This window comes from Rosa chinensis, chromosome 5 (genome assembly GCF_002994745.2).
Source record: "Rosa chinensis cultivar Old Blush chromosome 5, RchiOBHm-V2, whole genome shotgun sequence".
Taxonomy (NCBI): Eukaryota; Viridiplantae; Streptophyta; class Magnoliopsida; order Rosales; family Rosaceae; genus Rosa; species Rosa chinensis.
Window position 1 is genome coordinate 85,344,510 of NC_037092.1, and position 23,417 is coordinate 85,367,926.

At 40.1% G+C, this 23,417-nt stretch overlaps 1 protein-coding gene and 1 long non-coding RNA gene across 18 annotated transcripts; both read left to right on the forward strand.

Annotated features, from left to right (window-relative positions):
• The first annotated feature begins 5 nt into the window (after window positions 1–5).
• LOC112166925 lies at window positions 6–16,036 on the forward strand. 16 transcript variants are annotated; one of them, XM_040519739.1, is made up of 15 exons: window positions 6–243; window positions 365–454; window positions 562–654; window positions 725–785; window positions 894–961; window positions 1,148–1,211; window positions 1,391–1,455; window positions 1,551–1,618; window positions 1,765–1,914; window positions 2,387–2,508; window positions 12,190–13,593; window positions 13,685–14,389; window positions 14,487–15,274; window positions 15,359–15,436; window positions 15,557–16,036. In XM_040519739.1, the coding sequence occupies exons 11-15, from the start codon at window positions 13,161–13,163 to the stop codon at window positions 15,746–15,748; spliced, it is 2,196 nt and encodes a 731-aa protein (XP_040375673.1). In that variant the 5' UTR covers window positions 6–243; window positions 365–454; window positions 562–654; window positions 725–785; window positions 894–961; window positions 1,148–1,211; window positions 1,391–1,455; window positions 1,551–1,618; window positions 1,765–1,914; window positions 2,387–2,508; window positions 12,190–13,160; the 3' UTR covers window positions 15,749–16,036. The 16 variants fall into 16 exon arrangements, with proteins under 16 accessions (XP_040375673.1, XP_040375671.1, XP_040375670.1 ...); XM_040519737.1 differs by having other exon boundaries at window positions 1,765–1,840; window positions 2,307–2,508; XM_040519736.1 differs by having other exon boundaries at window positions 1,765–1,840.
• A 501-nt stretch (window positions 16,037–16,537) lies between these two features.
• On the forward strand, window positions 16,538–23,138 carry LOC112202304. Of its 2 annotated transcripts, XR_005810927.1 has the most exons (6): window positions 16,538–16,733; window positions 16,855–17,144; window positions 17,799–17,863; window positions 17,959–18,026; window positions 18,174–18,249; window positions 22,892–23,138. It is a non-coding gene; the product is annotated as an uncharacterized LOC112202304 (long non-coding RNA). The 2 variants fall into 2 exon arrangements; XR_002937266.2 differs by lacking the exons at window positions 16,538–16,733; window positions 16,855–17,144 and adding an exon at window positions 17,640–17,701.
• The last annotated feature ends 279 nt before the right edge of the window (window positions 23,139–23,417 follow it).

Sequence of the window (23,417 nt, forward strand, 5' to 3'; positions counted from 1 at the left end):
ATTAGATGAAAACCAAAATTTTCAGCAGTTACCACGATCTCCTCGAAAAACGACTGCTAGGGCGCACGATTGGAAACTGAAGACGGACGTGGGAGATGATCGGAGTAGAGATGGCTTCATCACTATTCACCCCACTCTCAATCTACGGTTCATATAAAAAGGAGAAAAGGGAAAGAGGAGCAGAGCAAATTCAAACCCAGAAAGAGGAAAAAATTGGTATCAAAATCGGTGATTGCAGATAAGGTCAGACCAGCCAATTGTTATTGGGTCATTTCCAGATTTCTTTTTACATTGATTTGGGTATCCTATTTCTGTTAAGTTTGGTTTTCTATGTTACTCATTGGAATTAGATTACCATTGTCAGGTATTGTGTGCAGAGTGGATTCTCAATCAAACCCAAAAGGCAGAGTAAAATAGGTGTAACTCGGGCGACAGAGTGGCAGATTCAGTGGAGGTTATGCTTGATAATTGTTTCCAGATTTCAAATTTCATTTATTTAGGTTTTCGATTTCGACTGAGTTTCCATGTGTTAATCATTGTCGTTGGGCAAATTTCAAACAGTGGGTGGTTACCAGAAGTTGCTCATGACCTCTTCGTGCAAATTATGCTTCCAAAAAATTAATCCATGAGGCAGGGGCTCTCGACACAGTTCCTGTAAGCTCTTTGTTACCGTTACGATTTCAATCCTCTTTGTTACCACTTGACTTTCTTTCAATTTTTGCAGGTAAATGTATGGGAGAATTCTAGACATTGTGAAAGTTGGTTTCCTCTAATATTAGTTGCAGGTAGTGTTTTTGTCTCCTATGTTCTTTTTCCTTCAATTAATCAATTGGTCTGCAATTTAGGGGGAAGCAGGTGCTTCAATCTCATTGTTTTTTTTTTTTTGGTATCAGGTAGAGAAGGTACTGTTTGATTGAGAATCTGCAGTAAATTGGTTTTGCTAAATAAGGAACTAACATACGTAAGTAGTAAACTTTTTTCACTTGCCTTGAATCATGCTTTTAAGGCCTCTGTGTATGTTGTTATTGTTACACTAGGAAGAATGGGAATTGGTTGTCTTTCTACCATCTCTCTTTGGGGTTATGGTACCTATACTTCCGTGCATTAAAATTCTTCTGTTGAATATAGTTAGTTTTGGTTTGTGTAGAAAGAGAACTCATAGGGGTAGCACTGAAAGCAGATAGATAAGGACCTGTTGATCCATATTCAAGGTACCTTGAATATTAGAAATGGAAGCAAAAACAGGCGCTTCCATTTCTAATAGTAGAGATTATTATTTTTTAGTTTTCCTTCTTTTGTTTCCTTCTTTTAATTTTCCTTATTGTTTTGGCTTCCATTTCTAATAGTAGAGATTATTATTTTTTAATTTTCCTTCTTTTGTTTCAAATAGCCAAGAGTGAGTGGAATCATGTTCAGTTTGAATGAAAATTTGATTTGAGGAGTAATCAACCATTGGTAATATCTCTGTTTCACTTTTGTTAATATATACAATCTGTTCTTACTGTTTTCGGATATCATTATGAACCCTCAATGAAATTTGTGCATTTCAGACTCTCCCTTTTGTGTTGCATATTCCTGATCATTGGTTCCAGATCGCCTTTTCTTTCGGTTTGCTCGGGTATGTTTGGCTCTCCTCCTTTCTTTCGGTTGTTTTTGCATATTACATGATTATCCATTATCATTGCATTTTATTTTTTTAATTTCTTTAATTTTTCCTCAGTACTCCATACTTCATCTCAATTGGCTTTGTTTGGGTGTGTGTAGTTGTTCTTCTTCTACTTAAAATGGATAGTGGGCCGAGAAGTGACCGTGGAGCTCAAGAACGACTTTGCGATTAGGGGTACTCTTCACTCTGTCAATCAGTGTGCCTCAATTCTCTTTGCTAATTTACTCTTTCTTACGTGCCAGTGAGATGTACGTATTCTCACTTTTAGTGCCTTGCTTAAGAACACAGGGGTCATATTTGTTATTTCAATCTGACCAAGAAGAGATTGGGATATTGTGTTTAACAGTTACATTTTCTAATCCCAATATCTATGCATGCATGTTTTTTATATTTGGTTACCTCTTAGTGATTGTTCATTTCATGTGTATGATGTACTAAGGTCATTGCATAATTTGATGCTTAGAAGGGGTTGGTCTCTTTCATTACTAAATGTTATTATAGTATTCTGCTTCTTTTTAATTTCTTTTGTTCCAGGCTGCTTACTGTTTTCGAATATCATGATGGCCTCAATGAAATTTGTGCATTTCAAACTCTCACTTTTATGTTGCATTTTATTTTGTTTTATATTTGTTTGATTTAGGTGCAGAGCCGGTGAGATTGTAGTATGTTTAGGTTCTTCGGCTTTTGTTCCTGACTATGAGTTACTTATGTTGGATTTAGTAAGATCGACCACCGTGGAGGGAAACAGCAAAGGAGAATATATTGGTTACTGGTCAGTATATATATATATTTCAAGAAGTAAAAGAAGATAGTAAGTATTGCTGGAAGCACCACAGTTGCAGGTGATGTTTTGTTTTATTTGGCTTCTTTGTGAAGAGATCATGCATGATCTTCCATGTCTTTTTTTTTTTTCAGCTAAATTTGGTTTCTGACTTTGATCATACTGCCACTTTTTCAATTGAATAGAAAAGTCTACATTTTTAAATATTTTGTACTATTGTTCTTGGAACTACAGAATTGGCGCACCATGCACGGGAAACAGTGAAAGTGTTTCAATCTCCTGGTGATCTTCTCCTCTTTGTTCCATGAAAGTTTGTTCTACATTCATGTCAAAGAAAGTAGAACTAGTTCCCCCTCCAGCTGAGATTGAACAATCCCTAGGACCCTTCTCCATGTTCATGGATCCATAACCGCCATAGTTCCCCATCTGCCCGTTAAAAGCAATCATCACACCAGCGGAAGAAGCAGAAGCAGGTGCAGAAGATCCAAAGTTAATATACTGATCCTCATGTTTTCAATTGGTAACATTGTCATCACCAACAAGCCCTGATCTTTGCTTGGGCACATGAACATCCGAAGTGGACCTCTTCTTCTGCTTCTCCCGAGCCCTTTGGTTCACGAACCAATAATAGACGTTCTTGAACTCGATCTTGCCGTACCATTTCAGCTGGAGACAGATCCTCTGAATATGCTCAATAGTTGGGGACCTAAATCCCTTGTGAAAAGCTCCTTGAGGATCCTTATATGATCTGTAGTGGGAATCCACCTAGTACTGCTCTTCCTGCGAAGCATGTTAGCACCACTCCTGGCTACTTTGTTACTTCCTCCATCCTTGGTTGGATGCCGGCTTTGTGGTTCCATTGGTGATGGATTGAGAGAATGCGAGAATTGAAGAGTGATGATGATGAGTAATTAAGAAAGATTGCTGTTAGAAATATTCGAGTTGATGAATGATTTTGGGATTGGAAATTTGGGTTTATAATGTGGAGGAAGATATAGGCATGCAAATATCCACCCTTGGATGGACGGTCAAAAAGAAGAGTCAAACTAAGTGTCAGTAACACTTGATTAAAGTTGCCCTAAATCTAGGAAAAAAATGGATTATTGGCGCATAGGGAAAACCGAACGGTTTTCGAGGAGGTAACTATTCTATTCACGAGATTTTTTTTTACGATCGTTGCTTTTCAACGAGTGATTAGTGCCTTAAATCTCGAAAAAGAAGGGATTAATAGCATGTGAGGAGACTGAACGATTTTTGAGGAGGCCTACAGAGATTGGCCCGCAAAGCTCAATTTCAAACAAAGTTCCACCACGTGGCGTTTCGCCGCAATGGCACCAGCTTTGGCCTGAGTGGCCCGTTCTCTGATACGGGCCAGGTTGCGGCCCATTTCTTTAGAAGAAGCCAAAGGTTCATCGAGTTGAGCTTCTTCTGCAACAATCACATTCTCAACAAAGGCTAAATGGGCTTGGAGGTCCTTGATCTGAAGTTTGAAGTCGGACCTTTGGATTTGTAGTTCCTGCAGGCGGATGGCTCGTTCATTTAAAATATCGCGGGAGATGTCTATTTCTCGAGAGACACTATTCAAAGCCTTTTGAGCATCGTGAGCCTGGGTGTTCGCGGCCCATTGACGTCGGCGGGCCATATCAAGTTCATTCAGCAGAGAGTCGATAGCACTAAATTGCCACAGAGTCAAAACCTTCTCCTGGCGAAGATACCTTAGAGCTTCCAAGACTCGCAGGAGGATGTCAGTCTCCCATACCTGAGGACCCAGATGTTCGTGAAGCACCATCTTAGCCTCATCCATAGCAGAAAGAGCAGTTGCCTCCAACACCCTCATCAATCTCTCGAATCTGGTAGGAGGAGGAGGCAGCAGAGGCGCCACAGGATCACGAGCCACCAATGCAAAAGGGTGGACAACTTCCTTAGTTTCTTAATCTTCAACAGGTTGGTCTGTCTTTTCATCCGTAGAAGAATTTAGAAACTCAACTCGAGTTCACCATGGGTTAGTGGAGCAGATTCAAGCACAGGGCCCTCGGCTTCGACGGTTGTCTCATTTATTCGAGAGACTTGGGGGGCACCACCACCGTCAGTATCATTTTCCATCTCTGGGGTGACTGTCCCTCCGATAGGACCCTCAGAGTTTGCAGCCACCTCCTTGGTACAAACAGAATCCTGGTCAGATTCAGAAATGTCCGAGAGCGGGGTTGGATCAGAAAGGGAAATGGAAAGCATTGGCTAACAGTGGCTTACCTCTTGAGCTGTCGGGTCAATATTTGGTACATGGTCTCCAAGAGGAAGATGCCTTACCTCATTCACCTCTTGGACCTCTAGTGCCGCGAGAATCTCTGTCGTCATCAGTTCCTCATAAGCGGCAGAAGCCTCATAGTGGCTTTCCATATTTTCATGCTCCGAGGAGTCATCATCGGAGATCGTTATTAGAATGGTAGGACCTTGCAGATGCTCTATAGATGTGGGAGACGGAAGAGGCGCCACTGGGTTAGTTGATGCTTGAACTAGCGAGAGAGTTGGCTTTTCTGCAGTGGCTGAGGATCCAGCCTCGCTCAGACGAGAGGGATCAGTGGTCCTCTGACGGACCTGTCAAAATATACATAATGAAGATCCTGCCCATATTCTAAAATTTAAATAGAATAAGACGGGGCCGGAGTTTATCAATCGCATTCCCAGAGGTTCGTCATCTTCAAAACTCTCTTCGACGAATTGAGATCGATCGCGTTTGCAAGCAAAGACAACAGTGGCCTGTACGAGAAAAGAATCACAATTCAAAAAGGGCGAAAGCACCAAATATGCAAGTTTGGGATCGTTCTTAACCAAATTCCTCAACAGGATCTTCATCATGAGAAGACTCTCCCTCAGGAGTCTCCTCTGCTATTGCCTTTTGTTTCCCTGCCTGAACAGAGGCTGTCTTACTCCAGGTAGTTTGCTGCAAAACACACTCAGGAATAAGAGTAGGAAAATCAAGACAAGGAAAACGAATGGTGAAGAAAGACAAAAACTTACTGTTGCCCTAGGCTCGTGGATTTGTATCCCTGGACGCGATGAGCGAGAAGGTAGAATAGGTTGTGGGGGTTGTGCTGTAGGGTTGGAGAAGCGCTCAAGAATCTTGCGGTCCTCCGGACCAGGACTACTTATGCCACGAAAGATTAGGACGAAGAGTTCGTCATGTGGCAGATCCCAACAGTTCACTGACACTTCTTTCCACCAATCAGCATAGTCATCATCGACATCGTTGAGGGGGTATAGCACTCTGACCCAAGAGGGAATCACTATCAAAGTAAACTGAATCTGAAAGGAGGCAGACCCAGGCAGGGCTAATCTCCGCCAAGAGGTGTAGTAATTGGCAGAATCAACCAGAGGCCAGGGTACCGACTGGGCCAACCCAAATTGGTGAGCAAAGTGGTTAGGGGCGTAAAGCTCGTAACTTACGTGATCGGTGGCAAGACGAATATCCAAGCAGGAGATGACGCGACGAAAGGCCAAGAGGGCTCTTTCACTATGATCCCGTCCACTAGGCAAAAAGCCATCATCAAGGGGAGGAGGGAATCGCCTAGAAAGGACTATTTTTGGGTCCGGCATCTCTCCCAGCAAGTACAAGTAAATAAAACACTCGGAGTAGGGTGGAGCTCGATACCTTAAGTTACAGTAAAGCCAGTTCCCCAAAAGGGAATCAACTAGAGGTTCCTTTGGAATATCACCGCGACGGAAGAGAGGGAAATAAATCTGCAGTCAAAAGGCAAGGAGCCAGAAGGGGCCACTAATGTCGGTATCAAATGGGCGCATTACGACTCTATAAAGGGAGCAATATAACACACCCAATACAGGTTGCCCAAGGCCAACGCAAATACCATTGTAGAGAGCAGTGGCCGGAGAATTCCGGGGCCCAGTAGGTTTGTTGGAAGAAGTGCAAAAGATAAATTTGCAAAGCTAGAATTCCAAGAATGCGATACCTCCTGTATGGTCACGATGGGTGCAGTAATAGTCACGCCAGAATGGGTAGGATCTGCTATGATGCCCTCGACCAGCCATATCCATTCTCAAAGAAAATTGAATGCCATCAAACTGACCATGCACATAGGGGTCAAAGTCAATGGGCAACCCCGTAATGGTAAGAACATCCAGCAAAGTTATGCTCATCTGCCCAAACTGGAAATCGAATGTATTGCTGGAGGTGTTCCAGAAGCAAAGAGCGGCAGCTAGCGGTGCAGGACTAGTAGTATGGGGAAGATATAAGAATAGATCGATGGTTTGGGTGATAGCCACCGCATCCCATCGGGCCAAATCTCTCGCTCGGACCTCTTGATACCAAACATTTTCCTCAGAAGCGACGGTAGGCCAGAAGCCCACTTTCCTCCTTGGTCCCCAACTGCTAAAATCACCAGGCACCTGCCGAAGAGCCGCTATGGGATGGCGGATGGGAAGCCCATAATAGGCCATAGCATCATCTGGCAAACGATAGCGAGGTGTGGGACCTAGACTCGCTTGACTATCACTGCCACCAAAGCCCATCAGTCGACTTCTTTCCTCTCAGGTCTGACTTCTACATCGAACACTCATGTTATTCCGCCAGGTGAATGCGGCTTTCTCAGTGATTTCATCTGCGTGATTGATAACAAATTGTTTCTTGGATGCCATTTCTAGGTCGCAAGGAATACTTCTCCATTACACCTTAATTTATAGCTCAGATATTTTTGGAGATTAATTTATTAGCTGGGCTAGTGAGTGGCCCTAGTTGATAATTAATGAATCATTATTCCATCTTAAGAATCGCATCTAAGGCGACAGTGAAGATACTTCTCCATTACACCTTGATTTATAGTTCAGATATTTTTGGAGATTAATTTATTAACTAGGCCAGTGAGTGGCCTTAGTTGATAATTAATGAATCATTATTCCATCTTGAGAATCGCATCTAAGGCGACAGTGAAGATATTCCACATTTTCTTACCACCGCAGGTCCAACATAGTGGCCTGATGTTTTTTTTAAAACATGATTAAAACTGATGTGGTTTTAGATGCTAAAGTTGCAGCAAAATATGGTGGTTTCACTTGGTCACACGTCATGATGTCGATAGCCATGATGCAATCATCCTCTTCGACATAAGACTCGTAAAGGATTAAATGACAGCAAACAGTTTGCTATTTTGCATCTTATTTCGCCAAGTACTGTAGGCCTTGATCTAGCCAGCGAAGCGGCTCCAACACCTATATTTGAGAAAATCAACAGAGAGCTAGCAAACAAGGCAGATACTTTTTGCTCTACATATGCCGAAGCTGCCACCAAGGAAGAGAAGGATCCTCATTCGTGATCAAAAGCAGTCTCATTGGCATGGGGGGCACGCTAAAGTTCTGATCTCCTACAACTTGCCCAAGTTTCACCAATTCACTGCATACCAGACATCAGATCCATGGGGGAGGGGCAATAAAGTTGGCAAATAAAGCGTCAGTTCATAACAAAGGCAATTCAGATTGTGGCATTCAAGCTTTATGGCCTATTTAGAGGCCTATATGGAATCAGTCAAGCCAATACAAGTGACTTTGGAGCAACAACATTATAAGAGTAGTGCTGATTCAAGACCTCTTCAGTCAAGACAAAGACCTTTGACTTCAAGGTCTGGGGGGCAATGTTTGGACCCAAAATGAGCATTTTGACCTGACAAGGCACGTCTTGGAGAAATTGAGCCAATGTCAGTGGTTCAAGTTATATATTGGCGACAAGTTCAAAATATATATTTAGAGGCTAAATAAAGCCTACTATGGAAGCATGGAAGCATGAAAAGTCAACTTTAGCATATTTTCCTAATTCGGCTAGGAGAAACCGAGCTAAACAAGGAAGGAGGGGCGGCAGACTAACCAAACAAAATTCAAATGAGCTAAAACTTTCTAGATTAAATCTAGAAAGCCCAAGGGTCATTTTTTATGAAGAGTGCCAGAGCTATTTTTGAGTGGAAGGCCTTCAAACAATCAGTCCAATTTTCTGCAGAAGCAAAACTAGAAAACTAGACCTGTAAGAGGTCCAGCAGCGTTTCCGGCCCAACCACTATACCAAAAGCTCTGAAATTTTACCATGATGATCTACACTCATAGTGGAACCTTTGTTATGAAGTCATGGTCAAAATCTGAATTCCTGATGGAGATATAATTGAAGGAATAAAGGAGCCGAAAGTGCTTCCTTATCTCCAAAATTCATCATTCCTTATCTCCAATTATGTTTCCTTATCTCCTTATCTCCGAAATTCATCATTCTTTATCTCCAATTATGCTTCCTTATCTCCAAAACTCATCATTTCTTATCTCTACTATCATTTGTTTAAGAATAAACACTTTGGCATGGTAACCTATAAATAGAGGTTACAATGAAACACTTCAACACACAATTCACAACAACAATCTCTAAGATTATCCAAGCCTCTATAAAGCAACCCTCTCCTTCTCTTACCGGTAGTCATACTCCAGTCCTAGTCTCCTCAAGAGCCGACTGTTAGTGCTACCAAACCTTCCAGCCAAGCTAAAGTCACTCTTTAGCAAGTTCTCCTCACTTCCTAGTAGTTCTCGCTCTGCTCGATCTACAACATCGAGTATCGATTGTGATTTTGAAGAAGCTCAGCAAAAGTCCTCGTCACGAGGCACAACGAATCCCACGACGAGGTTGGTGCTCTCCTCGTCCACAATCGCTTGAAAGAAGTTAGGTCAAGGGACATCCCCGACGACCGCATCTGAACGGTGCTAGCACGCCTGCGCAGAAAAGAGACTGTTGACAAGCTCAAGGAAAATTGGAGCCAAACAAACACCAGTATCTGCCGTCGAGACAAATCGCAGGGAGGCCATACCGAAATAGCATATGTTGTCCCACCATCGTCATCCCAAAAGGCGAGGCACTCATCAACAAAAACCTTTTCGCTCAAGATCGGAGCTGCAGTAAGGGATCGGAGAGGTTCAATCGAAATCAGAGCCAAGTGTAAACAAAACAGCCATAAAAAGAACATGGGGAGAAAGCCTACGCCAGAGCAAGTCTGGTGCTCTTTACGAGGGCGGCAAAGACCGCCTCTTCATGCTCAGTTCCTCTAGTTGGCGTCGCTAGGGTTCCACGGGGGAGAGGCAGACGTGCTATGGTCATTCATTTTGCCATAATGATTAACCTTATGTATATTATAGTACTAAAACTAACCTCTAATAAAGGTGAAATGTAAAAAAATCCTACTTATACTCAATGAAAAATTATGAAAATTTACAGACTAAAACTAGACACATAGAATATGACTCACACAAAATTTTCAGGGAAATCAGAGTTGATTTACTACACTAAATAAATTATGAAAAACATATGACAGAAAAGTGAAGAAAATAGAAAACTGTTTTTTGGGTTTATATTTTAGGGTTTGAAATTAATGATAAAAAGCTCGCTAGGAACTATTTCTCACCGCTAGATAATGACTAAATTGGTGTATTACTAACATGTTTAATTCATTTGGATATCCTTACTCAAGATAAGTCAATGGTGTGTTGAACCAAACCTATTAACATTTCCTACTTGGTATGTTAAGTGCATGATGTGTGTAGTTTAGCTTAGCTTCTAGAATAGAACCTAGAGTGATGTTCTTGCACAACTCTCACCTAGAAGTCACTAAGTTTACAAGATTATGAATAAAGCTAGGCAATATCGGTATTGAATGTACATGCCACCTATATTACATACCACCAAGCACAAGCAACGATCTCGTAGGTGGTCCCTATAACATGGTTAGTCCCGCATATGACATGCATCCGATAGACCAACACCAGAGCTACCTTGCTATAGTGGAGGTCAGCCGTCGTCGAGAGGCCACCCTCCCATGCTCTCCAAAAGACTTCAAGAGAAGCAATATGTGCATTGTGTCCCACATCAAAACTTGTAAATGGGAAGGGACCTCTTTAGCTATAAAAGGGAGTCCTCCCCTACTTAGAAATGATGGGATCCATGATCCCCACACTTGCATTACTACAAAGGCTACTTAGCCTCACTCATTGTAGCATTTCTAAGTGGACGTATATAATACCCTGCCCCAAAGGAAATATTAATTATAAACTAAAATTTTTATTTGTTCTTGGGTTGGGAATGGAGTTTATGAGTAGGGCTTCAAGACATTCATTTGGGTTAAGCCCAAATTGTTAGTGATTGTTATTGTTAATTAAGCCCGAGGTCATTCTCGTAAATGAATTAAAATGAATAATAATAACAATAATAATAATAATAGAATGGCATATCTCTACTATTAGAAATGGAAGCGCCTGTTTTGGTGTCAACAGCTTCACCAAAAAGTGAACTCCCCATATTACCCATCGTATATGAGAACAGTTAGATTTATATAAATTAATTCCATATTACCCACTTCAACTTTGGGACAATCTTCATTTTAGTCCCTGTTCTTTTAATTTCATCAGCTATACCCCTGTGCTTCCAAAATTAATCAACCGTGTTCGATTTTGTTAATTCCGTCCAAAGATTCCGTCAACTGATGACGTGGCAGGAAGGGGGATGCAAAAAGTCAAAAATACCCTTTTAGATTATTTTCCCTCCTTTTGGCGTGCATCCCCAGAAAAGTTTTCACCCCCCCATCCAGCTCTGCGTCCATCCCCAAAAACCTAAACTCTTATCCATTACGCTCCCATTACCACTAATTCAGTCTAAATTCTTGACTCCTATCCATTACGGTCCCATTACGGTCCTGAAAATTTGAAGACCCAACTGAACTTGGATTTCGTCTTCCATTATAGCTCCATCTTCAGACTACCTATCCCAATCTCTAGTTTGAGGTTGAAAGCACATGGCTGGTAATGAGATTGAAGAGTGGGTACCGAGAACGGAAGAAGGAGGTGATGAAATCCCCAATTACGGTGGGTTTCGGTTTAGCTGGGTTGATAAGGGTTGAGATTTAAGGTTTCATATTTTAGAACTTTGGTTTTGAATGTCGGGTTTTGAGGATTTCAAAAATTTTCATTTGGGATTTCGATGAACAATGAGATGTAGGGTTTAGGAGCTTATTATTTTGGTGGTTTCGAGTTATGCCTGGGGTGATGTTTGTGTTAGTGGCTCTGCACTTTGGTTTATATATGTATATATTGAATCTGGGGATGTAGGGTTTCTTTATTAATAATTTGTATTCTTGTGTTCATTACTTACCGAACTTGTGATTAAAGTAAGATTCATACTTAGTGATGTTTGTGTTAGTGGCTCTGCACTTTGGTTTATATATGTATATATTGAATCTGGGTTGGTGGGATGTAGGTTTCTTTATTAAAAGTTTGTATTCTTGTGTTCATTACTTACCGAAATTGTGTTAAAGTTTCTTTATTAAAGTAGGATTCATACTTGGTGATGTTTGTGTTAGTGGCTCTACACTTTGGTTTATATATGTATATATTGAATCTGGGTTTGGTGGGATGTAGGGTTTCTTTATTGAAAGTTTGTCTTCTTGTGTTTATTACTTAGGGAAATTGTGATTAAAATAGGATCCATTAAAGTATGAAATATCACTGCTGCCTAGCTATCTGCATGTGGACCAAACAGGTTAGCTAAAATACTATTGTTTGTGTCTTGTGCTATTCAATATTCTGTCTGTCAAAGATGTGCTGTTGTGGTCCAAAAGGACTATATTTTTGTTGTTGTTTACGGAATAAATGGCTTTTAGTGTTGTCGGGTTAAAGTTTGGATAAGGATGCTAACTGTCGATTTATGTTTGTCCTGCAGTGCATCCTGAGTTATTCACAATCAAGATGTACCATGGTGGAATTATTAGGGAGAATAAATATGTAGGAGGAAAGATCAGCTACTATGATAATGTGGACAAGGACAAGATGTCCCTAATTGAGGTGGATTCTATGGTGAGAGGGGTAGACCCTGCGTATGCTGGAATGAGGATAGACTACTGGTATTCAATAGGGAGTGAAGATGATGCTCTGACCAAGCTTTCCACAGACTTTGATGCCATACAAATGTGTTGTTGTGTACCTCAAATCAGGTTGGTAATTATCTACTTAGATAATTTAGATCTTCATGGTGACTACCAATCTGATACAGATGATGTAGAGATGTTTGATAATGAACCAACTGCATGGGGGTATAGTCAAGTTGGTTCATCAGGGGTGTTGATTGAAGAACTTCATGATTCACCAAGGAGGAAATGCTCTGTAAAGATCGAAGAGTTGCCAGATTCACCTAAAAAGAACCCTGAAGTTTTGAAAGGAGATCCAAAGTTAGGGAGAAGGGTTAAAGTATGTGTAAACAAAAAAAAGGCAGTGGGAATTGTGATTAGAGAGGTGGAAGAAGAGGTTCCAACTCAAGCAAGCAAGGCTCCAGTGTGTGACAGCAAAGACAAAGGTAAATAGAAAGTTGATTTTGAGCAAGAACAAGAAGATTATAAAGCTGAGATTTTTGAAGACTTAGTAGACATAGATGTGATCAGTGAAGATGATGCTAGTGAAGATGCAGACTATAAACCATGTAGGGATGATGAAGACTATGCTAATTATGGTGTTGATGATGACTGGTTGGATTATGTGGAATGTGAAGTGAATGAAGAGATTGTTGAGAATCATGAGGAAGCTACTGCATCTGTAGGAACAAGTGCTGCAAAGAGGAAGGGAAAGAAGAAAAAGGAAGCTAGTGTTGGAACAAATGTTGATATAGATGAGAACATAGAGGTTGAAGATAATGAGCCAATGTATGGGGCTATGGATTCTGATGAAGAGGGGATTGGACATGAAGCAAACTCAGATGATGAGGGAGATGATATGCAGAGGTTTCCAGAGTTCAACCCCAAGACAGACATGGGGAACCTTCAGTTTTGTAAGGGTATGAGGTTTGCATCTGCTAAGATACTGAGAGCTGCTGTAAGAGAAAAGGCAATACAAAAGGGTTGGGAGGCTATGTTTGTGAAGAGTGATAGAGTAAGAGTTAGGGTGATTTATAAAGCAGAAAACTGCCCTTTCGAGCTGTATGCCTCTAAGATGCAGCATGAAGACACTCTAATGATCAAGACATACAATGCTGAACACAACTGTGCAAGAGTGCTAGATAATAGCATGGTTAGGACCCCTTATCTGACTGAAAAGTTTATTGATCAGATAAAGCTCAACCCTGATTGGTCTACAGGTTATTTCTCTAAGACTGATCAATTTATTTCAATTCCATGACTACTAAGCTTTATTTACAACTAATGCCTTCTCCTGTTTTTGTGCCACAGATTCTCTAGCCCAAACTATGTCAGCAAAAGTGCAGGCAAGAGTCTCAATTCAGCAAGCATATAGAACCAAGAAGGCTGCATTGAGTATACTTGAGCGCTCACATGCAGAACAGTATTCCAGGGTCAAGGACTACACAGCAGAGTTGAAGAAGGTTGATCCAAACACGACTGTGGACATTAAGTGCGACTTCAACAACCCTGGCCAGCAACCAGTTTTCAAGAGGATGTATGTGTGTCTTGGTGCACTGAAGATGGGATTTAAAGCAGGTTGTAGGTCATTGATAGGACTAGATGGTTGTCATCTGAAGAGTCCTTATGGAGGCCAGCTTTTGTTAGCTGTTGGAGTGGATGCTAACAATAGTACTTGGGTAGTGGGTTATGCAATGGTGGAGCAGGAGTGTAAGGATAGTTGGATATGGTTCCTAGAGTTGGCTAATGACTTGGACATTAAGAGTGATGGAGCTGGGTGGACCTTTATATCTGATAAGCAAAAGGGCCTGCTACCAGCATTTGAGGTGGTTTTGCCAAGTGCAGAGCACAGGTTCTGTGTTAGGCATTTATGGACGAATTTCAACAAGAAGTTTCCAGGGAAAGCATTGAAGGACCAACTATGGGCTATTGCTAAGTCAACCACATTGGCTTACTTTACCAAGGAAATGGTCCTAATGAACCAAATGGAGCCAGGGGCTTATAACTATCTAACAGGTTTGTAATGCTTTCTTTACTGTCACTTCACTTCACTTTATATTCTTGTCATTAAATTTTTGGCTTACATTAACTACCAATGTTATGTGTTTTGTAGAGCCTGAAAGACCAGCAAAGCACTGGTCTAGGTCACATTTCAACACAGTGCTTAAATGTGACATTCTGCTCAACAACCTCAGTGAAAGCTTTAATGCCTTCATACTGCCTGCAAGAGTCAAACCTGTTATCAGCATGTTTGAGGAAATAAGGATTAAGTTGATGAAGAGGATTCACATTAGGAGGGACAAGATGATGGAGGTTCAAGATCCAATCTGCCCCAAACTAAGAGAAATACTGGAGAAGAACAAAGTGAAAGCTGCCACAGACTGCATTCCATATGGTTCAGGTAGCCCAAAAATCGAAGTGGAAAGTATTGGAGGAGCTAGATATATAGTTGATATTGAGAGGAGGAGTTGTGCTTGTAGGAGATGGGATTTGAGTGGGATCCCTTGCAAACATGCTGTATCTGCCATCCACTTCATGAGGGAAAAACCTGAGGATTATGTACACCCTTGCTACTGGACAAAGACATACTTGGCCACTTACTCAAACACCATCAGCCCTGTAAATGGAATGGATCTTTGGGAACGGTCTAATGATGCTGCAATTCTTCCTCCTCAGTATAACAGACAGCCTGGTAGGCCAAAAACCAAGAGAATTAAGGATGCTTCAGAGAAAGCTACTGAGGGAACAAAGCTCGGAAGGGTCCAGAAATCATTGAAGTGCAGCAGATGTGGGATTTTGGGGCACAATGTCAAGACCTGTCATAGGCACTTGCCACCTAAGGAGAAGATAAGCAAAAAGAGGAAGCTAGACAGTGGAAAGGACACCACTAATCAATTCAAGGTATTTAAAGTTCAGGATATGTTTGCATTATATGGTTCAATTTGCATTATATTTATAATTTGACAACTGTACTTTTGAATGTAGGCTAAGGGTACCAAAAAGCCTCCTCTGACAAAGAATGAGCTTAGGGACAAAGTTATACAGAAAGCAGAAAAGATGAAGGTAATTTGTTGGGACTGTGTGTTGGAATTATTCTATATTTTGGTTATTGTGGTTTCTATAAATTGTAGTTGCTGCTGAAAATGCAAGGTTTCTAATTTGTGCTTTAATGTCTCATTGTAGAATAAGAGGGATGCACATAAGGCAGCAGCTTTTGCTGCTGCAAAAACAACCATTGCTAAAGCAACAACAAAGTCGAGCACTGCTTCAACCACTACACAAGCTGCTAGAGCAAACAGTAAAGCTTCTACCTCTGCAAAGTCTTCAACACCAACAAGATCATCACAGAGGATTAGAGCTGGAAAGGAGGCATGAAAATAGACCTAGGAGGCTGAGATTAGCAAGCCAGGTTATTTTATATTGATTGATGAAATGTTGCATTATTTTGTGCAACCTTGTGCTGTGTCACAAGGTTGCTGGGTCTAATCTTTTGTTATGATGATTAGAGCTAATCTGGACAAAGCAACTATTTCCAACTTTTTTGTTGTTGTTTTGATGCGAAACAGTGAAATGCATCTTATTGGCTGCTAATTCTTAAGACAATGTCAGTATTACTCCTATTATTAATGAAGAGCAGGTTGTGTTATTTTACTACTTTTTAAACTCTGTCTTTGGTTTTATTACAATAGTGCAGTGTTCATATGCCCAGTTTAACCCACAAAAGATGAAGTTTTCTTCCTTTTATTTGATTATGTAATAGAGGAAGCTTTTTGGAGAGACAAAAGTTCGGTTGTATTTGAATAGTAGGATGTTTTTTACTTTTGTTGGTAAAAAATATAAATTGTCCATTTTAGCCCTTCTTGTGGGCCCGTTTCTGCATCCCCCCTCCTGCCACGTCATCAGTTGACGGAATTTTTGGATGGAATTAACAAAATCGGACACGGTTGATTAATTTTGGAAGCACAGGGGTATAGCTGATGAAATTAAAAGAACAAAGACTAAAATGAAGATTGTCCCAAAGTTGAAGTGGGTAATCTAGAATTAATCCTATAAAAAATATCAAGGAAGGGTAACAACGTAAACTACAGCAAACAATTGAGAAAATATAATACGGTATGATTAGATGAAAACCAAAATTTCCAGCAGTTACCATGATCTCCTAGAAGAACGACTGCCAGGGCGCCCGATTGGAAACTGAAGACGGACGTGGGAGATGATCGGAGAAGAGATGGCTTCATCACTATTCACCCCACTCTCAATCTACGGTTCATATAAAAGGAGAAAAGGGAAAGAGGAGCAGAGCAAATTCAAACCCAGAAAGAGGAAAAAATTGGTATCAAAATCAGTGATTGCAGATAAGGTCAGACCAGCCAATTGTTATTGGGTCATTTCCAGATTTCTTTTTCCATTGATTTGGGTATCCTATTTCTGTTAAGTTTGGTTTTCTATGTTACTCATTGGAATTAGATTACCTTTGTTAGGTATTGTGTGCAGAGTGGATTCTCAATCAAACCCAAAAGGCAGAGTAAAATAGGTGTAACTCGGGGGACAGAGTGGCAGATTCAGTGGAGGTTATGCTTGATTATTGTTTCCAGATTTCAAATTTCATTTATTTGGGTTTTCGATTTCGACTGAGTTTCCATGTGTTAATCATTGTCGTTGGGCAAATTTCAAACAGTGGGTGGTGACCGGGAGTTGCTCATGACCTCTTCGTGCAAATTATGCTTCCAAAAAATTAATCCATGAGGCAGGGGCTCTCGACACAGTTCCTGTAAGCTCTTTGTTACCGTTACGATTTCAATCCTCTTTGTTACCGCTTGACTTTTTTTCAATTTTTGCAGGTAAATGTATGGGAGAATTCTAGACATTGTGAAAGTTGGTTTCCTCTAATATTAGTTGCAGGTAGTGTTTCTGTCTCCTATGTTCTTTTTCCTTCAATTAATCAATTGGTCTGCAATTTAGGGGGAAGCAGGTGCTTCAATCTCATTGTTTTTTTTTTTTGGTATCAGGTAGAGAAGGTATTATTTGATTGAGAATCTGCAGTAAATTGGTTTTGCTGAATAAGGAACTAACATACGTAAGTAGTAAACTTTTTTTCACTTGCCTTGAATCATGCTTTTAAGGCCTCTGTGTATGTTGTTATTGTTACACTAGGAAGAATGAGAATTGGTTGTCTTTCTACCATCTCTCTTTGGGGTTATGGTACCTATACTTCCGTGCATTAAAATTCTTCTGTTGAATATAGTTAGTTTTGGTTTGTGTAGAAAGAGAACTCATAAGGGTAGCACTGAAAGCAGATCGATAAGGACCTGTTGATCCATATTCAAGGTACCTTGAATATTAGAAATGGTAGCCAAAACAGGCGCTTCCATTTCTAATAGTAGAAATTATTATTTTTTAATTTTCCTTCTTTTGTTTCAAATAGCCAAGAGTGAGTGGAATCATGTTCAGTTTGAATGAAAATTTGATTTGAGGAGTAATCAACCATTGGTAATATCTCTGTTTCACTTCTGTTAATATATACAATCTGTTCTTACTGTTTTCGGATATCATTATGAACCCCCAATGAAATTTGTGCATTTCAGACTCTCCCTTTTGTGTTGCATATTCCTGATCATTGGTTCCAGATCACTTTTTCTTTCGGTTTGCTCAGGTATGTTTGGCTCTCCTCCTTTCTTTCGGTGGTTTTTGCATATTACATGATTATCCATTGTCATTGCATTTTATTTTTTTTAATTTCTTTAATTTTTCCTCAGTACTCCATACTTCATCTCAATTGGCTTTGTTTGGGTGTGTGTAGTTGTTCTTCTTCTACTTAAAATGGATAGTGGGCCGAGAAGTGACCGTGGAGCTCAAGAACGACTTTGCAATTAGGGGTACTCTTCACTCTGTCAATCAGTGTGCCTCAATTCTCTTTGCTAATTTACTCTTTCTTACGTGCCAGTGAGATGTATGTATTCTCACTTTTAGTGCCTTGCTTAAGAACACAGGGGTCATATTTGTTATTTCAATCTGACCAAGAAGAGATTGGGATATAGTGTTTAACAGTTACATTTTCTAATCCCAATATCTATGCATGCTTGTTTTTTATATTTGGTTACCTCTTAGTGATTGTTCATTTCATGTGTATGATATACTAAGGTCATTGCATAATTTGATGCTTAGGGCAACTCCAACCATGGGGTGCCAAACCAAAATTTTGCCAAATATAGGACTTGCTTCTCCAACCTTGTATTTTTAGTGGATCTGGTCTTATTAATATGAGACTTGGGCTCATTTGGAGTCTCAAATTTGAGACAAATCCAAGACCAGAACTCAGAACAGTGAAACGGGACCACATGTTCTGATGCCCCAGCCCAACAAGCGAAGTGACGCGCTGGAAGGCTTGGGTGGGCAGCACGTGCAAAAGGGAGAACTCCCCTGAAGGAAGATGCGCCCACTTGCGCTAGAGAGAGAAATATCACTGCAGGTGGTCTGCTCCAGTGGGCCCCGCAAGGTGAATGTTGTCTGCTGCCGACCGTTGCGTGTCCTAACGATCACTAAATGCACGGCTGAGATCGCTTTTGTTTTAAAATGGACGGTCTGATGTTGGCTTTTTTTTTTTTTTTTTTAACACTGAACGGATCTATTTTGATCTGATGGCTCATATTTGAGGGAAAAAAACTTATCAACGGCTCTTATTAAATGAAAGGTTATTATTTCATTTTTGTTCCAAAAAAATACCAGAAAATTATGGGAAAAAAATATATCCGTTGGAACAGTAAAATATAGGAAATTCTATAAATACCAACCCATTCTTTTCTATTTTCTCACACCAAATATCTTCCATCTCCTTCACAATTTCTTATTCATTAACCCATCTTCTTGTTCTTAAATATATCTTCCTTTTTCTTTTTTTTTGTTTTGGAAAAAATGGCTCCAAGAGGGGATTCTTGGAGGCACAATGAAGAAGTTATTCTTTGCCAAGCTTGGATCACCGTTGGGGGTGATGGTTGAGTCGGAAAAGATCAAAAGTCGGAGTTATTGTGGAGTCGTGTGGCGGAGGAGTACATTGCTCACAAACCGGCTGGTTGCATGGATAGAACACATTCAAGTTGCCACGCTCGTTGGAAGAAAATAAGTCCGGCATGTATGAAGTGGCGCCAAGCTCTTAACAAGGTCGAACACTTTCAACGAAGAAGCGGCGAAAATATGGAGGACGAGGTAATTATATTGAAATATGTTTAATAATGATTATATTTTTATTTCTCATGTAGTTGTTAATTAAAAGTAAAATTGTTAGTTGCTTAGTTTATTGATCGATTTATACTAAGCCAAGGTCATTTTTTAATATTTTATTTACTTAATATTATATGTAGCTCATGAATGTTAAATCAACGTACTACGACTCGGAAGGTTGTGATTTTTTGTTTGACCATTGTTGGCAATACTTGAAAAGTACGGAAAAGTTTGAGAAAACGCCATCAATGGATAACACCTACTTTAGTGTTCCTAATCATGTCAACTTGGATGACGATGGAACACCCACTACTGAGGATGAGCTTCCGTCATCAAGAAAGGCACGTCCTCAAGGACAGAAAGCACAGAAGCTGGCTAAGAAAAAAAGCAATAAGCAGGATGCGGATAGCCTACGAGTTCAAATGCAGAAATGTTATGAACAAACAGAACGTGAGTACCAACAAAGGCAAAGACAGTTTGAGGAAGGTCAACTAATTGAGCAACGCGCTGAGGATGCTCGCACGATGCAGGTGGATCCATCAATTTTCACCCCAAGAAAGAGGAGTTATTGAGAGAGGAAGCAACAACAAATAATTGATAAGGAGGCAGAAACTTCAAGCATCCCGGAACAATCTCAAGATTCTACACCCCCTGAAGGAGACAACACAAGCTTGACCACTTATGATCCACTTGGCGAGACATCTTGGATGTAATTAATATTGTTAGTTGCTTTGAATGGTTTGTGTTTTAATTTATGATAATGACAATTATTTTGTTGAGTAGATCATCTTCGAAAAAAAACATTGAATTTTTATTTTCATAATAAAGCACACCACACAAATTAAAAGCATACAATACAAAGTAAAAGCACACAATACAAAGTAAAAGCACACAACACAAATTAAAAGCACACAATAAAGTAGGCCATGACCACTTATTGAAAGCACAAAAAAAAAAAAAAAAACTCCTCACTGCTGGTTCTGATCAGCTTGTAACTTCATGGTCCATAGGTGATCGACTAGATCGTCTTGGAGGTTTTTATTCATCACTAGACATCTAACCTCCCTATAACGACGCAAGAATTGATTTAGTTGTTGCAGATTGCGATGAACATCGGTGTCCATTTCTGGTCTCTTATATATCTCTGCTTTCCTTGGTCTGGTTGGGATATCATCCGGATCAAATGGCTGTGCTGCATCTTCATCACGCTCATCTTCAACAATCATATTGTGCAAGATAATGCACGTCATCATGATGTATTGAAGGTTCTCCCTACTCCACTCACGAGCTGGTCCTCTTATGATTGCCCAACGAGCTTGGAGAATACCAAATGCTCTCTCCACATCTTTTCTGTATGCTTCCTGCATCCTTGTGAAATGTTGTGTCTGCGGCGACCTCGGGTTTCGGATTGCTTGTACAAATGACCCCTACTTAGGGTATATGCCATCAACTAGGTAATAACATTGACGATAATGCCTATTACGTACCTGGTAGCTCACTTCAGGGGTTTCACCAACGCATTGGGCATTGAACAACGGTGAACATCCAAGGACGTTAATATCATTCAGGGAACCTGGAAGTCCGAAGAAGGCATGCCAAATCCAAGTATCGTAGGAGGCCACCGCCTCTAAGATGATTGTCGATTTCCCTCTGTAGCTAGTATATTGCCCTGCCCATCTGGTGGGACAATTTTTCCACTGCTAGTGCATACAATCAAGGCTACCGACCATCCCCGGGAATCCCCGTTCTTCAGCTTTGTCAAGCAGCCTTCGCAAGTCTGCCGGTGTTGGTCGGCGGAGGTAAGTCTCATGGTACACATTCCAGATTGCTTTTGTGAAGTGCCCAAAAATCTCAATGGCAGTGGTCTTCACAATATCTAGGTAATCATCGCAGAAATCAGCTGTGATGCCATACACGAGCATTCTCATGGCGCATGTCAGCTTTTGTTCAGTGGATAAGCTTAGTCTCCCACAAGCATCTCTTGTTTGAACAAAATATAGGTCGTAGTTGGCCACGTCGCGCATCATCCTGTCAAAGACCCAAGGTTGCATTCTATATCGCCTACGAAATATGTTTGGTTCATACCTGCACGGATCCGTGAAGTATTGAGCTTTGAGTCGAAGATCCATCAACTCTCGATCCCTCGCCTTATAGGTACGACCTTCTGAAGAACCACCCCATTGTGAATCCTCATGTTTCAGAGTTTGGATTTGCAAGCGGCAGACATCATCAAGGCTCGTCGACGACTTCTCGTGACGGCCTCTTCTTGATCTTTCTGCAACCATTTCGTCAAACGATTCATTGCAGAAATGGTTTGACAAAATCAAAACGGAAAAGAAAGAAAGATTTGTGTGATTTGGGTATGAGAAGTGTTTGTGAATTTGTGAGAGATGAGGATGACAATGACCCCATATTTATGGACGGTTTGAGTTCATATCATTAGATAAGATATGACACGTGGCGGACAAAGAATCAACCGTAATTTGGACAACCAATTAGAGATTGACACGTGGCGCTGAAATCACATCGAAATTCGGCTGTTTGGCATATTTGCCGACACAAAACATCAAAATTATGTTCTAAATAGTTAGATTCTTTGTCGTATGTGCCGACACTTTTGTTGAATATGCCGACCAAAAAAAAAAAAAAATTTAAATTCATTAAATAATAAGAATAATTTTTAAATATTATGATCTAAATAGTTAGATTCTTACTCGTATGTGCCGACACTTTTGTCGTATATGCCAACAAAAAAAAATTATTTTTTTAAATTCATTAAATAATCAGAATAATTTTTAAATATTATGATAAAATGTTAAATTATTTTTTTTACCTTATTTAATTAAATTAACATATTTTTAATATAATATTCATCAAAATTATACTCATATTATATTTTAGTCAAAAATAGTGAAAATAGCACCCCCATATAGCACCTCATGGTTGGAGATGAGAATTGAGTTCTATATGAATAGTGCAACAAGGGGGTGCTAAAATGAGAATAGCACCCCCAAATGGTGCCTATGGTTGGAGTTGCCCTTAGAAGGGGTTGGTCTCTTTCATTACTAAATGTTATTGTAGTATTCTGCTTCTTTTTAATTTCTTTTGTTCCAGGCTGCTTACTGTTTTCGAATATCATGATGGCCTCAATGAAATTTGTGCATTTCAGACTCTCACTTTTGTGTTGCATTTTATTTTGTTTTATATTTGTTTGATTTAGGTGCAGAGCCGGTGAGATTGTAGTATGTTTAGGTTCTTCGGCTTTTGTTCCTGACTATGAGTTACTTATGTTGGATTTAGTAAGATCGACCACCGCAGAGGGAAGCAGCAAAGGAGAATATATTGGTTACTGGTCAGCATATATATATATATATATTTCAAGAAGTAAAAGAAGATAGTAAGTATTGCTGGAAGCACCAAAGTTGCAGGTGATGTTTTGTTTTATTTGGCTTCTTTGTGAAGAGATCATGCATGATCTTCCATGTTTTTTTTTTCAGCTAAATTTGGTTTTGTGACTTTGATCATAGTGCCACGTTTTCAATTGAATAGAAAAGTCTACATTTTTTAAATATTTTGTACTACTGTTCTTGGAACTGCAGAATTGGGTTATTGAATCAATTGTTGCACTAGAAGGTCAAGGCCTTTTTTGTTATTTTCTTTTGGTCGTTTACCTCTTTTTTTTTTTTTTTTTTGGCTGATTCTCTTTTGGCTTGGTTAATTATGGCTTTCATCTTTACAGATTATTATGGGACAGGTTCCTTCATCACGCTCTCACACACCTAATGACGACCATGTAGCTTGGCATTATACTTGCTTCCTTTGTTAG